The sequence below is a fragment of the Anguilla anguilla genome, chromosome 13 (assembly GCF_013347855.1).
Source record: "Anguilla anguilla isolate fAngAng1 chromosome 13, fAngAng1.pri, whole genome shotgun sequence".
Taxonomy (NCBI): domain Eukaryota; kingdom Metazoa; phylum Chordata; class Actinopteri; order Anguilliformes; family Anguillidae; genus Anguilla; species Anguilla anguilla.
This window is the reverse complement of record NC_049213.1, coordinates 21,913,888-21,930,957: the sequence shown is the minus strand read 5'-3', so window position 1 is coordinate 21,930,957 and position 17,070 is coordinate 21,913,888. Positions and strand designations below refer to the sequence as shown.

Here is a 17,070-nt window from a genome sequence, read left to right as displayed (position 1 = left end):
TGAAAAATGCAAGCTGCGTTAGGCGGTGAGAATAAGATTATCTGTTGAACATGTAGATAATGTAATGTCTCCAGTCATATGTACTGCATAGCTGGCTGCTTCATGCCCAATACCTCACTCCAGATTCATTTTTTAAATTAATAGCACAGCACAGTGGTTCTTGGCTTTGCTCCCTTGTATTGTTATAAAGAACTACAACTTGTTCATGGTTCACTTCCAGCAATCAAGGTTTTGTGTTACTATTGATAAAGTGAGCAGGCTGCCAGGGACTTAATGTGTACCTTGAGATACTTTTTTTTCATGATTAATTGCACTTATATTTCATTTTGTGGGGAAATATAAGACACCAATCGTGTACACAGCCTTTAATCATACTGTGTGGGGAGTTCTTATGTTCTCGTAAGTTATTCAATTAGCATTTCAGTAACAACTGCAATCTCCCAGAGCTCCAATGACCTTCCATCTGGCACATTTATCATTGCACTGTGAATGAAAACCACCATATATTAAAACACTATACCTCGTGGAGATCTATCAGGAAATTAGGTTAGGCCTTGGGATATAGCAAGTTGGTACAGGGACTGAAAGTTCTGAAATAAATTGCTGTAGATTGTCAATATCATGCAAAAGCCATGTATCTTTTTAGTCAGTTTTGTTTTTAGCACACATCAAAAGTTCTCCTTTAGCTCTATGTACTTTCAGAGTTTCAAAACTCAACAACAAATGCACTTGGTTGAAATTCCAAATGTAAAAACCATAATGCTCATTGTAAATGAGAAATAGAAGTACTTTTTCTGCTCTTTTTGAGAATTCCATTCATATTCATATTCATATTTTTTTGCAGATACAGTTTATGCAAAACAAAATACTCAGTTTTTTGTTACATTCCAATGGTTTTTGTGTTATGTTCCAGTGTTTTTTTTTAATTTTATTTTTTAGTTTTTTCTGCTTGATGTTTCGTTTTGCTTTGCGTGATGTTGTGTCTGTTTCTGACTCCCTTACAAGTGGAGACACATGCCATTGCCAGTCAACTCTCTTCAGGAGATGCACATAGCCAAGGATGCCGCTGGACATCACCTGGCAACCACACTGAGGGATGTCTGCTGCTGAGGACACCAAGGACCGTTGCGGGGCAGCATTAGTAGACCGATGCCTGATAATATACAGATAACGTGCAACTTTTTCCATTAGTCCACAGTCCACTGTCCGCTTCCTGAAATATGCTGTCTGATGATCCTGATGACACTGTAAACTCTGTTATTACCACTTTTTTAAAATAACATACTCGTTAGATAATTTGCTGCAACCTGGTTTACATCTTAGTTATACAAAATTGATTTGGATAAGAGCATAGGTTGTAAGGATTGTTATTGATTACCCCAATTCCTACTTTGGAACATCCACAAGGGATTGAAGTATGGACTTTTGTAAAGAGCACCATTTTTAACTCTGGCGTAAGTTCCATCTACACTAGCTGGCCAGTGAGACCCTGCAACCAGCACTGTATACATGCTTCACATAGCTTTAGAATATGTATGTGCAGTGAGGCAGCCGGGCCAGCAGGAGGCAGGCTAGAGGAAGATGTGGGCATGTGTGTGTGTGTGTGTATGTGTGCCTGTGTGCATGAGATAGAGAGACTGATGAGCAATGAGCAATAGTCATTCTGGCTGACTGAGTCCTTCCCTCCCAGGGCGATGCTACTGCCAATTATATGTCACCCTGTGGGCAGTGGCATAGTCCAAATTCAATACCTGGCTGGGGGGCCCATCCACAAACTGGAACAGTGTCTTAAGAGCATGAGCCACTCATCAGCCCCATGTATATTCGTATGTTGAATGTTAATAATTGACTTGGTTTAGCTTCCTTCATCTTCTGTTGACACAATGCTATGGAATATCCCCAAAAAATTTGACAAGCTACCATTAAATATGTTGCATTGGTACTGTGCAAATGCCATGCACCAACAAACCCCACCCTTTTGGATTGAATCCGGAAATCATCACTTAACCACCCCCATCTTCCAGACCTCCTGCCTTCTAACTCAGCATAACCCCACAAAATCACAAGCTTACAAGATCATACCATCACCCGCATCGCCCCCCCCCCCCCCTTCCCCGCTACCCCCCACCTTCCACAGATACGCATGCATACCCACACACAGCACACGCACGCACACACGTGTACACAAAGGACTGTGACTCCCACAAAAAAAAAAAAAATCCCCAAACTACTCGTATATGTGCATATCATGCGTCAGAATGATGCAAAATAAAAAAAAATAAAAATAAATAAAAACACGATAAACACTCGCCAAAAAACCTGCTAATCCTTTGATGTACTAAGTAGCAGCAGGCCCCCTACAATAATATGATGCCAACCGTATGCTCTTCACCCCGAGCCCTTTTTCAGACTGGTAACTACTTACAATAACTCAAATAATATTACGACAATGTCTATTGAACGTTGATTTATTTTGTAATCACGAAATTATTTATTTTATCATGAGTTTAAAATGAGATGTGGGAGAGCACGAGTGCGCCCACGCCTGTATGTGCGTAAGAGAGAGAGAGAGAGAGAGAGAGAGAGAGACCAAGGAAAAGTGCCGGGCAGCTGATTAGGAATGCATATGCTCTCTCTTTCGTTGTGTGATACTACAGCGCTATTTTTCTCGACTACAAGGATTTAAATTCGCTTCCATTAATAAAAATAAAATAAAAATAAAAAACAATAAAACAGAACAATGTTATTATAAACACGCGTTTCTTGGAGACATATGCATAGACACAGGATTGCAGTGAAATCTATTCCAAAATTGCAATATCGTTCTGTGACAGGACGGAATCAAGGGAGCAGCCCGTCGGAGGGAAAAGAGAAAAACGTTGCAAACTTAATGACGCCCGAGACATTTCGGAAGGCTTAACACTTCTATGGAAATCCAACGCTCGTGCTTTTGAGGACCCGATCCCGGAGGTTTAATAATGACAAGAATGTTTCACAAATAATCCTGCAACGAAATCTGGTGGACAAATAATCGATCTTGCGTTGGAAGTGCTCAGCTTCGAGTCAACTGAAAAATGCATATTTGATTCGGGGTGGAGTGAGAGGAGGCGTCAGTCCTTACATCTGTGCTCAGGGGAAGATACTTGTATTGTCTTCGCTGCGCGTTGTCTTGGGGATTTTTTTAGGGGAGCAGCCAAGCGCTTGATACGGAATTGAATATCTTTTTTTGCTCAAAGACGTAGTATGTGCTCAAATCCTGATCAAATGAAGTTCGTCTGAGCAGAGAGAATATTATGTTGCAACCCTGAATCTAGGTACAGAGAAAATCGTTTCGCTCGTATTGTCTATTATTTCGCAAAAAATAGGTACGTTACCATGTTCTTATAATGTGAACTTTTTGAAATACTCGGATTATCATGAGATCGCACGATAATTAAGGTCATATAACCATTCAAATTATTCGTGCAATTAAGTTATCATCCGTGGCAGTATGTTGTCATTGTAACGTGGGACTCAATGAATCGCATATCCAACTGTGGAATATCGTTGCACCTTGCGCTTCGTATAGAACACATTCTGTCATCACCTTCTTCTGTTCAGTTGTTTTTCTTCAGTGGTCAGCGAGTTCAGTCTTTTGAATGGTTCTTTGAGCAACAAGCTACGTCGAGCGTTGTGATGTTTGGCAGTGGTGCGCACAGTTTGGGCGAATAGCGCATTGTTCTATCGCATAATACTGGGGATTTTCCCCCTTTTTGTAAGATTTCTTCCGTTTTTCTCAGATGAATGGAATGGACTTGCTTTTAATGACTTCGGACCGCGACGGTTTATACATATTTTAAAGAAGTGCCTTGTGTCTTTTCCTTTCCCAATCGAAGTCAGTGGCTGTGGAGGGGAGACCATGGCCATGCACCGTCTTAATACAGACCAGAAGCCGTACATTGTATGGAGAATATTTTGGATGATGAAGGCGTTTGTGGAACTGACTTTGTCGCAGGAAATTTATGCACCCCATTCCATTAGAATTGAAGGGGATGTGACCTTGGGTGGCCTCTTCCCTGTTCATGCCCGAGGTCTACCTGGGGTACCGTGTGGAGATATCAAAAAGGAGAACGGAATCCACAGGCTGGAAGCAATGATGTATGCTTTGGACCAAATTAACAGCGATGACGATCTTTTGCCCAATATCACCTTAGGTGCGCGCGTGTTAGACACTTGTTCGCGGGACACTTATGCTTTGGAGCAGTCCCTAACTTTTGTACAGGCTCTTATACAAAAAGACACTTCAGATGTGAGGTGTACCAACGGAGAACCTCCGGTGTTTGTCAAGCCAGAGAAAGTTGTTGGGGTGATTGGAGCCTCTGCGAGTTCCGTATCCATCATGGTAGCGAACATTTTACGCCTCTTTCAGGTAAGGGTAACCGGAATACAACAGTATTATTCAATTGTCTTTGAAATGGAGAATATATGCTGTCTTATTTGAAAGACGCTGTCAGAGTCGGATGAGCATTGAGCGTGAATGAATAATGACCCTTGGATGTTTCTGGTTCACGATAAATGCAAACTTATATTCAGAAACGTCTGTAGCCTACACTCCGGTCACTCACATTTTCAGGGTTCTAAAGACTGCGAAATATCACAGTTATTATAACAAAAATCAATGCGGTTGGTTCCCTTTCATCGCAGGTTGAAACTCGGTTAAATTTAAAATAAAGCTAAAGGAAATTAAATGTTTGCAATAATCTATTTTGCAATACAGATACATCGTGATGCAGTGAGGTTTAAAATTAATGATATGAAAAGGTTGTCATAACACAAATCGATATTGTTTGACGTAGACGCACCTGCAGAGTGTCGCTTCAGCGATGGTGCTGAAAGAACAGCTCCATTTCACTGCCGCTTGCCTTCACATAAATTCCTTCGCGGTCCCGATGGTGCGTCAGTGCTTGCGTTTTCCGAGTGCATTAAACTTTCAGGCGCATTAAAAATCGCATCAAACGTCGAGAATGCAAGTGAACCAACGCTTTCCATTTGACTTCATATGTAAGTCCTTGCACGTATTATTCGTTGCCTATTCATGACAGACATGAATGATTTTCGGAACGTTAAGGAACTTCAGTTTTGCGACAGCTGTTCTAGGCGCACTGTTCTGTGCTCAGATATTGCAAAGATACAGCTGAAGATCCACAGTACGGTCCGGTGATTATATAATGGTTGTACATAACGGCCGGAGAGTTGCATTATTAGACCTGGTGTATTTCACAAGAAGAAGAAAATTGATTCTTGCTGGTATCGTAGTTATGATGTTATCGACACAGCGACGAGTTGCCAGTATCTGAGCAAAACATATACAATTAGCTAACACATTTATGTTATGCATGTGTGCGTCTGCGCATGTGTGTGGGGACCGGGGGAATTATGTAAGTACATGTACAGTAGTTTTGCACATATATTCCTGACCATACAAACAATTCAGATGTTCAGTTTGAATAATAATAATAGCCGAATATATCACAGCATTATAAAAAGGATTTCCTATTGCTGTATTTGTTCCGAGAAACCCTGAAACATAATTATATGAATGGACGCAATGGACGCTACTTTAAGAATTCCCAGATGAAAGCCAGATAAATCTTTTTGCTACTCACAGTTATCTTTGACAGTTTATTTTGATCAATGAATGCCTTTTCATTCACGTATATATTTTAGACAAATTCTAACTCAGTCATGCATCACTTGGAGCTTTATATGAGTAGTTCAGTCAGCTTTCACCAAATGATGTCCCAACCCAACACATGAGCTGATCATAAAGTATACTAAGCTTGAGTGAGATCATGAACATCAATATACTGTCGGCCCAAAAGACAGTCTAGTATATTCTTTCGCCCTGTCTCTCTCTCCCTCTCTCTCCCTCTCTCTCTCTCTCTCCTTTCTCAAATGGAACACTTATCCTCTAACAGAGATAGGTCTCTTGCTAGTCATATGCGGAACATTAAAAACCTGCAGCCAGCTGGAAAACCTAAACAAACTCTACCGCAGAAATAGCCTGTACTGAGGGTTTTGCACTCATGACAGGCATGTACAGTGCCTGTCGTTATAACAGTGCATTTTTTGAACATTTATTCAAGCCAAAGTGCTGGTCTAAGTGGCTATTTAAAAATATGCTATTCAATGCTAGCAAAGTACTTATCATGCTTTTAGCTGCTTTCCAAAATAACAAGCAGCTTTCTCACAACAAATTCCTTCCCCCACATCCACCCTCCTTCTTGCCACCAGCTACAATTTACAAAGCTGCAGTTTACAATTCCATTAATCTTGGTCCCTGGGGCTTTGTGGCAGTTTTATGTGCTTTTTTCCTTCTTCTTCTTTCTCTTCCTTGTGCCTTTGCTGATTTCAAGACTGTCACAGTCAGTTGTGAGGCGTCTCTCCTAAGGTGTTTTTTTCTGCTGGAATGGAAGGACTGGGCTGGGAATGGTTGGAGACTAAGAAACAGCAGATCTGACAACACACACTCATTACAGGGACTAAGCCAAGCTCTGGGTATGCAAAGCAGACTCCCTTGAGTTTATGAGACAAATGGGGCCACAGATTGTGGAGCGTGAAGCTTGACCACAATGTCAGCTGTAAAATTAGGGACTCTCTTTACTCCCCCTTAAAGTGGATCACCATTGATTTAGATCAGCGAAATGTATTTCTTTCTGCTTTAAACACACACACATTCTTTCTTCTCCAATAGCATTTTAAAGATAGTTTGAAAGAGACAGTTTAAAAGTGAAATACTGTAAAGCTTGCATTATTACTTGTAGATGTTATGTAGTGAAAAAACACATTATGGAAAAAAATGCTAATATGCAAATTGTAGCAATTACCTCTGGTAATGTTCAAATATTTATGTTTAGTAAAATCAGTCAGTCGAAATATCAGTCAATGCCAAACTTATACACCAAGTGTTCTTTTGCTTTCTGTAAAATCTAAGAAATGCTTCTGATCTTCTGATTTCATGGTGGGATTTGAGAAATCTTGGGTAAAGAGACATTGTGTGCATACTCTCACGTGTCTCATGAGCATATATTTAGTATTTATTTCAATACATAAATCAGATATTTTCATTCAGTGGTTCTGAAACATGATGAAAATGACAGATGTTTTAGATTTATCTGGGCAAGCAGTGTTTATATGGACTTTTTGTCTTTCTTTATAATTTATATCCTTTCTTTTCTAATGCTTTCTTATGCTTTTTGAATACTACTTATGTTGCATGCCAACAGTGACTTGTGCTCAGTACAGAGCCACAGGAGGATAAATCATTATATTCTTACTGTTATACTCTCGGCTAGTAGACATTTTAGCTCACCTGGAGGTTAGTTTTGCTCTGATAATTTCTTTGACTTTTCTGTGGTTCATTCACTGTGCACCACTGTCTTCCGGAGCCTTGCTGAACTAATAGCCCGCTCCGCTCTTGCTTGGTCATTCAAATGAGAGGCACTCCAAGAAGTGAGCCCGCAGCAGGTTTTCACCATGGGCAGCAAATGTGGCTCAGAATGAATCATCAAGTCACAGTGTCAAATATGATTCAATCACATATGCCATATTTTCTGTATTTTTGTGCTGTAATGGGAAAAATGATGCTGCTGCTATCAAATGCAAAATCATATAAGCCAATGTTTTTTTTTCTTCCTTTTGAACTTCTGGAAGACTTCTCTGTCTTCTGTTTACAATCCCCACTCAATAAATAAATAAATAAATAAATAATATGTTATTGTCTGACACACAGATACATTAAAATACATAATTTATGCACCTCTAAATATATATACAGTGATCTCTCTAAGGAAATACTTTCATACCCTCACACCTGAATTAACTTTAGTATAGACAAAGAATGCTTGGAGCTATTATGTTTATGCCCGGTGTTTCTGTTGCAAGAGGTATTTTTTTGGCAGCATTTTTTTTGGTTTGTGAGCTTTTCGACACCTTTGCAGCCCACTTTTTACTGAAGCTGCAAGCCCTTTAGATTACTTGCAACGATTGCATAAAAACTTGAAGAAAGCCTTCCATTATTTTTGACTATTACCACATCGTTTGTTAACCTTTAAAGGCATACTATGCAGGATTTCTTGGCCTGTGTTTATAATCAAAGAAGTATACTCCTCCGTCTTCAATCCAACCCAATCACACCGAGCAAGTTACCCCACGCAACGTAGCTTGATGGATAACTAGAGGTAACAGTACTGTGAAATGAGTGACTGTGGGCGACAGTAAGAATGCAGATTTGATTACAGCTTAACTAATTCCATTATGTTGACTATAATAGTGGTTTTATTGTTGGAACTTTAAATAATAAAAAAAGTCAGGCCCTTGCAAAAGTCCTTATTGTCGCCAGCTTCACACTTCCAGTAACATTACTTACAGGTCCAACAGAAAACAAGCCAACTACGCGTCGCTTTTAATCCCCTTGGCTGACACCACCAAGGAAAAACAATTCCATGTTTAACTCTAGTTCTTGAATGAGCCCCGTCGGTTTGTCTTTTTTGCTTAACTGCATCTGGACTTCTTCGCTAGCTAGCTCTGCAGCCACACCCACCCCTCCCCACACAGAAAACAGCACCACACCCAGAAATGTCCAGAACATATAAAATAACAAATTGAGGTAAAGGTGCATTAATTTGAATAAATGTGTAAAGACAGAGATTGCCAGTGCATCATAGATATGCCTTAGCATAGTTATTTTATGATATTTTCGAGGTAAAATCCTGCATAGTATGCCTTTAATGAAATTTAATGCTATAAACAGGGATGAATATACTTCAAATGTTAAGCAGTACACTCAGCCAGTATACAAAGGACATTTGTGGTAATCTCTCACAAGGTCTTAAAAATCATTTGTAAAGGCTGAACTTAGTGCCTGGTATAACTGATGTGGAAGGAGATTTACAATGCATACACAACCTACATATTAACACAGATGCCATTTCACAGGTCAACTTTAATTGTTGTGGAATTAGTTCAGCAATAGCTTGAGGAATGGGAGGTAATGACAGTTCAAATAAAAGGTTTAATTCAGAGGGTTACATTTATGAAAATGGAGAATGATACATTTCAGTAGGGACTGTAGAATTAAATGCAGTAAAAATATGAATCATTCTATTTAACAGCAAATCATTTCATGTTAAATGTTAAATGTCAATGTGCTAATGAAAGGTACCACTTCTTCTAAATGAAAGAAAATAGATCAGTATAAAACTGATGGGCCTGATTTATTATATATTACACTCAGATACATACATATTCAGTGCCCTCCCTGGACATATTTTGTCTTGATTTGGCTCTGTACTACAATTTTAGATTTCAATCAATTCACATGTGAATAAAATGCTGATTCTCATCTTTTATCAAAGGGTATTTTTTTTTACATTTCGATTTCACCATGTAGAAATTACAGCACTTTATACACATAGCCTCTCGTTTCAGGACTCCATAATGTTTGGGACAAAAATTACAATTGATTCTTTAGTGCAGATATAAGAGAGCGTTCAGTATTCAGTCTTGATTCCAGGCTTTTGATTGCCTTTGGAGTCTATTAGTGGCATTTGTCAACATGAGGACAAGAGTTGTGCCAATGTAGGTCAAGGCTGATAAATAAGATTTAAAAAATAGTCAGAGACATAGGGCAAAACTTAGGCTTGCCAAAATTGACTATTTGGAGCATTATTATTAAGACCAAAGGGCCTGATAGGTCAAAGAAGACCTCTACAGGTGATGACTGAAGAATTCTCATAATAATGAAGAAAACCCCCCAAACACCTGTCCGACAGATCAGAAACAGTCTTTACGAGGCAGACGTGGATGTGTCAGTGACTACTGTCTGCAGAAGACTTCACAAACAGAACTACAGAGGCTGCACAGCAACACTGCAAGATGCAAACCCCTAGTTAGCCGCAACAACAGGGTGGCCAGGTTATAGTTTGCTAAGAAGTACCTAAAACAACCTGCAAAAGTTCTTGTGGACAGATGAGACCAAGATTCACTTGTATCGAAGTGATGGCAAAAGCAAAGTGCGGAGGTAGAAAGGAACTGCCAAATATCCAAAGCATAGCACCTCTGCGAACATGGTGGTGGGGGTGTTATGGTTTGGGCATCTATGGCTGCCACAGGTACTGGCTCACTTGTCTTCATTGATGATGCAACGACTGAGAGCAGCAGCAGAATAAATACAGAAATGTCCCCAAAGGTGCTTCATCTTGCTGCAAGACAATGATTCCAAACATACTGCTAAAGCAACAAAAGAGTTTTTCAAAGCCAAAAACGGGACAATTCTTGTCTTGACTTGAATCCAATTAAACCTGTGTTTCATATGCTGAAGAGAAAATTTAAGGCAGGCTGGACAAGATACTCAGAACTTGGTGTTGTCTATGAGTTGGAGACTTAGAACAATCATTGCATGCAAAGGATATGTGATAAAGTATACATGACTACTTTGATTTACATAATATTAATATGTCCTAAACACTGTGGTGCCCTGAAATGGTGGGCTATGTACAAAAAGTTCTGTAATTTCCACATAGTGAAATCAAAATGTATAAAAAATACCCTTAAATAAATGCTACAAATCTGCTCCTTAACAACAAGTGAATTGTTTTATTACAAATCTAAAATTGTGGCGTACAGACCCAAATCAAGTAAAAATTATACATGTGCGCACACGCAACAATGCTAATGATGCTAACCATTGGAGGATATTACTTCACTTAGACAGTGATTTTGCTAATAACGGAATGGATAAAGCAGTGTGTGTTCTATATATGTAATATATATGTATATACAATCTATATACATCGATTTCGGGTGAACTATCATTTCAAGGCTACTTTGTGTTTTTAGGCAGCTGCTAACCTCTAATGGCCACGTTCAGTTTCGGTTTCTTAATGTGTCTTGCAGAGCAAGTCAAATATCAAGGCATTCAAATCTTTGCCTTAAAAGCCAATTGAAAGCATTTAAGGTCCATTGTTAACATGGCACATTAACTTGTTCCTTCTCAAATTACCATCAAAGTGAACTTAGAGCAGGACTCAGTGGGAAGGATCGATGTACCAAGTTATTTATGATACTAGAGAAATCTCCACTGCCAGGCCACTCACTACTTAAGGTTTTCCCCAATATGATGCAAAATTAAATTAGCATGTTATGAACTACATTCGAGAGCATTATCTATGTGCATGGCTCTCAGTTCTTGTGTTTGCCTAAAGCACTTTGAACAATTGTCTGACTTACAATGGAAAAGTGCACTACACAAATGATGATGATGATGATGATTATTATTATTGTTATTATTATTATTATTATTATTGTTGTTATTAAGCATCCACTCTCACAAAAAAGTGTCTCATTGGTGAACATTTCTTTCAAAGCTTATTTTGTGATTCTTTGTACAGTAACTTCGTAATGCGCTCCAAAAAAAGCATTGCGAGAAAAATTACACTGCTGATCTCATGCTTAAAATAGCGGTATGTACTGTCCTTTGCTCAGTCAGCAATCATTGGCTTTTTATCAAAAGTGCAAACAGCTATCATTGAATTGTGCTAGAATGTTATGATGCACAGAATGACAAGCTGAATGTGTTGACTGTTTTCTTCTTCCCCCCACTCCTAGCAAAACTTTGGAAACAGAATTAATTGTAAAGTGCACAGCAAACAAATTAGTGGTAGAATCAAAACAAAATCAAATCCTAATGAGCTTTTCGGTATCTGTATGTGGTGCATATACTGTATGAGTGTGTGAGGTAACCTCCAGCTACTTCAAGCCAGAGAAGGAATGTGTAGCGGTCCTGTTTCTGGTGAAGAATTGAGGGAGAAGAAGCAGCGAAGCACGAAAAAAGTTACTCCATAAATGCTGAGCAGAAGAGACAAACCAGAAACTTGCCCAACAAGACTTGTCCTCTGCAAATAGCTGCATGTCACCACATGTATTTATTTATTTTTATGTATGCCATGTCATGTCTTACGTTTGATTTGAACACTCCTTCTGCTATACACAGAACAAGCTGGCAATGGGGTATGACTTCGACATGGGCTTAATGTACAGAGAGAATGAAACAAACCGATGTGTGCATTGCGGGTTTATTTCATTCTACAGCTCTTCAGTGCACCTGCAAACTTTAAGGCACAGATGTCGTTTCCAGGGCAAAGAATGTCCCAAGCTTTTGTGAAAGTCTGTTGTTCTAGGGACTGTGCCACACATTTCACTGGATAAAGATGCTAAATTGAATTCACAATCAGCATAAAGTAGCATAATGTGTAGTCCATATTGTCTTAGTTTTTCCAGTCACAACTTCAGATAGTTATGTTTTGTTCAGCAGTGACATTCAAATTTCATGTATTGCACACAAGCTGATAAAATCTGCAATTAAGTTCCTTGAGAAGAAATATGCAAGAAGCACATTTCTTTAATTATAGATATGTAAGCAGGGCAATAAAACGGGACTATTCTGTGATGCACAGTACCCTACAGCTACTGAATGACCAGTCTGCGGTGGACACCTGCTTCCTGTCCACAAAAGCACATGCTGATGGATGAGCTGATTTTGATCATGCCACATGTCTCTGATGTTTTTTGGGTGGGGGGAAGTGGGGACAACGGGGAGGGAAACAAAATTCTGATGGTTCTAATTATCCCCATATTTAGACCAGACATTAATTAATGTATCCTTGTCAAAAAATGAGCCACAATTATAAACAAATGGGCTATTAATTTAGCAAGACAGCAATGATTAACACAAGCATATGCTTATTTTCTTAAACTGGTACAATAGTGTACCGCTTGCAAACTGATGAGTTTCTGAGCTTCAGTTTGCCTAGTGAAGCAAAATTTACAGTTAGAACAGTTAAATGAAATAAAAAATGGAACTATTAAAAAAGACTTGTATTCGTGGTAGCATTGGTTATTTACTGAAGGAAAAATGCATAGCATTCCAGCATCAACTGTGATATACAGGAAGAATTCACAGACATACAGTTATTGTCATTATCTAATTTTTTTACACAAAATGGGTTTTTAAGTGGGACTGGCACTGCGGTGGCTACAGCATTAAACTGTTGGCCAACCTGTGTTTTTGAATCTGTGCTATGGTTCCAACGCTGCCACTATTTGCTATAGCTACCGCTCTGAGAACTACTGTGGCAAATCTTTTCATGTTCTTTTGCATTTTTGTACAACTAATAGCCTTGCATATAGTTTTTGATGCCACCATAAAGCAATTTATATTCCATACCTGAAGGCTAGATACCAACAAATGAATACCAATGATTTCAATATGACCTTTGCACTTCAAAGAGATTTTGTTATTTGATGTTTCACATGATCATGACTGAAAGAAGATCATGTGAATCCTTTGCTTGCCTTAGTCAAGATGCCTTGATTCACAAATCTGACTGAACACAGTATGCCAATTAAGCTGACCGTAAGACCGATACCCTATGATACTACCTACTTGTCCATCTTACACCAACTTCTTCTGGTTCAAAACCCCTTCAAAAACAGTTGTTTGACTCCCCTAATGGAAATGAAACTCAACTGGTGATTCATGTTGAGATTCTCCTGAAGATGGAGGTGGATGTATGATATGTTTGTTTGGATGTATCTGTCATTCCTTCCTGTTTGTAACTATGTGAAACTGTCACTTGAAGATGCAAGACAAATTTCAATGTAATCAGACAATTAAGTATCATCATATCAAAAAGTATCATATAAGATTTGGTGGTGAACTGATGATTCATTTGGGATCTCATGTCAATGTTTGCTGGTTTTCACTCCATTTTTGTATGGAGTGAAAAATGGAGTGAATCTCTTGCAAGGAATGGTATTTCTAGTTTATGTTTTTATATTTGTATTCACGCTGAGGAAATAGACACACACTGTATATGTAAGGGAAATTGCCCGTGTGTGGCTTTGTACTTTGCACAGAGGAGCCCTCCCACTCGCCCTGTGAGACTTCTCTATCTGAAGGCAGCCTAACCAAGTGGAATGCATGTGGCTGACAGGCCCGTGGCTCAGGCCTCACAGGGGGTGGCTTTAGGTGTAGTTTAGCCATGACATCAAAATGAGGCCTGTAATGTGTTGGGGCACCTTGTGTGCAGACGCAGAGGCGGCGGGAATCACGCCTCCACCCCCACCCCACCCACCCACCACATTCTGCGCTACAGCAGGAGGCTCCCAAGAAAAGATGAGACGTGTATTATTTTATTCCTCCGCTCCTTATTTATTTATTTTTTTTAGTGCGGAATCTTTCCTCTGGTTCCCCACATGAATACGCTAAAATGTGTATCTTTTCAGCAGTTTGGAACAGTAGAAACACGTGACTGCTGGCTTTGGCTGCTATGGCTGCTATTACAAAAACTCTTATCTGTGTGAGAACAAGGACCCCTTGAAAAACTGGGTTTTGGCTAGTTTCTATCCTAATTATCATCTCATAAAATAAATGATCTTCTTGAAGTGCAAGCCTTTGACTCTAAGGACTCTGGGTAAATTATATTGTGCATATAGTTCATGTTGTTTGCACTTATGCAGAACATTCTTCATTTTAAACCACAAGGATGGATGGTAAAGAATACATTCAAATCATATGGTAAAATATTCAGTGAGTGTACTACGCTAGTACACGCTATTGAATAAATCATGCTGACAAAATAATTTTCCATGTTATTTTCAAGGTACCGAAGAGAACAGTGCAAGGAAACAACAATCAATTGTCTTTTTTGCCTTCAAAAGCAATGGAAATGAAATGCCCTATTTGTTTGTTTTTTTTTTCCCAGAATTATAAAATAAATATATTGTAAATGAATAGGCTTAAAAAGCCCTACCTTTGACATCTCCTAAAATACCCTGAAAATATCCTGCTTCATTTCCATTCAGCAATAAGCAGTTGGAAATGGAGACTGAGGACGGTGTACCTTCTGCAAAGCGAGCGCTGGTTACCCCCTAAGCTGCTGTTTCTGGCCCTCTTGTAGGGGCTCTCGTAAGCTGGCCTCACACAGTGCCCTGTCAGGCTGTGCGCTCCAGAGATGTTCCCATCTCCTCAAGTGCCGTTGGGCTCTATGAATTTACCAGATGATTGCACTGCCATTGTGTGTTAGCCTCTGCGCTTCACTGCTAGAGGAACAAACACATGAGCCAAGAGGCTGCTGGTGTCCTCCTCCTCTGGGGACTCATGTTTGCCAAGTTAGGGGGCTCATCTTACCTCCTGACCCAGCTGAAGTAATGGGGCTGGTCTATACCCACTGACCCAGTCATGGTTATGAGGTTGGTCTATAGCTCATCACCCAGCTGAAGTAATGGGACTGGTCTGTACCCACTGACCCAGCTGAAGTAATGGGGTCAGTCTATATCCACTGCAATTTGCCCATGTATTGTACAATCCTGCAAATCCTTGATATTATGTTTCATTTCAAAGCACTTCTGTTTACTCCATTTCAAAGGTCTCACTCCCTGGGTGACTGTGCTTCAAACTGTGCCTGCCCACCCACCACCACCCTTATTTATGTTTGCATTCTGCCGTGATGAATTTGTGTGAGGTTCCAGCCTGCATATTATAAAATTGAATTTGACCGCTACTCTTATAGGAAATGTGTCTTCCCCAGACCCTACCAAGACTATTGTGTATTACCCTGGTGGTCTAACTTTAAAGCACTTGGCAAAGGATTTCATAAATTACATTTCAATTCTCATTCCAAGAACAAAACAAAACAAAACAAAAAAACCCTGTTATAACCCACATTATGCATGTCCTCCTGACTTAGTGGAGATGAGGTCGTGAGCTTTCAGTTGTACATCAGTATAAAGCTAAGAGCGGTATGGTCATTAGAAGTGCTGTATATTCTTAAGGACACAACAACTTGGCAGGTCCTGTGAATTATCGTCCTAATAGAATTTCAACAAACGGGCGATGTGGCACTAAATTTGCTCGTGACTGTCTTTGGTTCTCCCCCAGCTCTCTAGAGCTGTAGTGTTTACTTAATTGGTGTGGAATAACTGTGTTTCCATGGAAATGTCACTGGGAAGGCAGCACAGGAAACGGAGAAACGGAGAGGAGGTTGTGACATTGTGTGTGCCATGGAGTCGAGATAAATGAGAATCAGTCAATGATTTCTTCAAAATGTTTCAGCATGGTTAGTATTTTTATCCTATCATACCTCAAAGAGCGATGCCCATCTCCAAAAGTGTCCAAATGTGATATAGATCCTTTAAAAAGCACTTATGTGGTTCTTTGAGAAAATAAATCTGAATTAAAGTGTTTTGTTTGATGATCTTTGCATTTATAAATGTGTCTTGTAAGGGCCATTGGCTCGGTGTACACTATAGTCTTGGTTTATGTCTAGCTAACTACTTTTCCTTGGGTTTATTTGAGAATGCTTACAGGCTCCAATTAGATATATACATTAAAGGGCAACCCTTAGAAACACTTTCAATATCTTCAGAGAACAGACCTAGACAAACTTGTTTTTGTCATACCATATTCACTGGGACACGTCTTGTAGTTTTAGATCTAGACTCCATAGCCTTTAACTATGACTGGGTCAGGATATACAGACCAAAAAGAGATTTTATTTCATTAGGGACTCGCTGGATAAAAAAAGGATAAGTAAATAAATGATATAAATGATAAAAATAAAGCCAGCTGAAAGTGAAGCGGATAACACAAGAACAACTGGCGTCACCCGACCTGACAGGTGGGAAGGGGGGGAAATGATCAGCAGCAGTGCTCGCATCTTACAGGCGGAGATCCATCACATATTGTGAAGGAGGTGCTAATGTGGGGGGGGGGGGGTGTCAGGCAGGGGAGTCAGCACGACTCAGCGCCGCTCAGGTTGTGGGAAACTGGCCGTAGCGAGGCACGCTCATCAGCACGACTCACAGGGAGGGGGCGCACGGCAATCACGCCAACCGCCAACACGCTATTTTCATCTCTCCTGCTCGGTGCGGCCCACCTGCCTCTCCTTCCCTTAAATGGAGCACACCTGCCGTCCCTGCCTGTCCGGCACACGCGACCGTACAATGCACTCCCAGTCCTCCCCGCCTCGT

At 39.9% G+C, this 17,070-nt stretch overlaps 1 protein-coding gene across 3 annotated transcripts in view; it reads left to right on the top strand.

Moving 5' to 3' along the window:
- The first annotated feature begins 2,572 nt into the window (after window positions 1–2,572).
- Window positions 2,573–17,070, top strand: part of LOC118211455 (metabotropic glutamate receptor 7) — a 190,862-nt gene continuing 176,364 nt past the window's right edge. The window contains exon 1 of one of the 3 annotated variants that reach the window (XM_035388665.1): window positions 2,573–4,408. In XM_035388665.1, coding sequence (XP_035244556.1) covers window positions 3,899–4,408 — 510 coding nt within the window. In that variant the 5' untranslated portion in view covers window positions 2,573–3,898. Of the gene's footprint in view, window positions 4,409–4,903; window positions 5,041–17,070 lie in introns of those variants that run through there. The other 2 variants (XM_035388664.1, XM_035388666.1) reach the window with 2 other exon arrangements.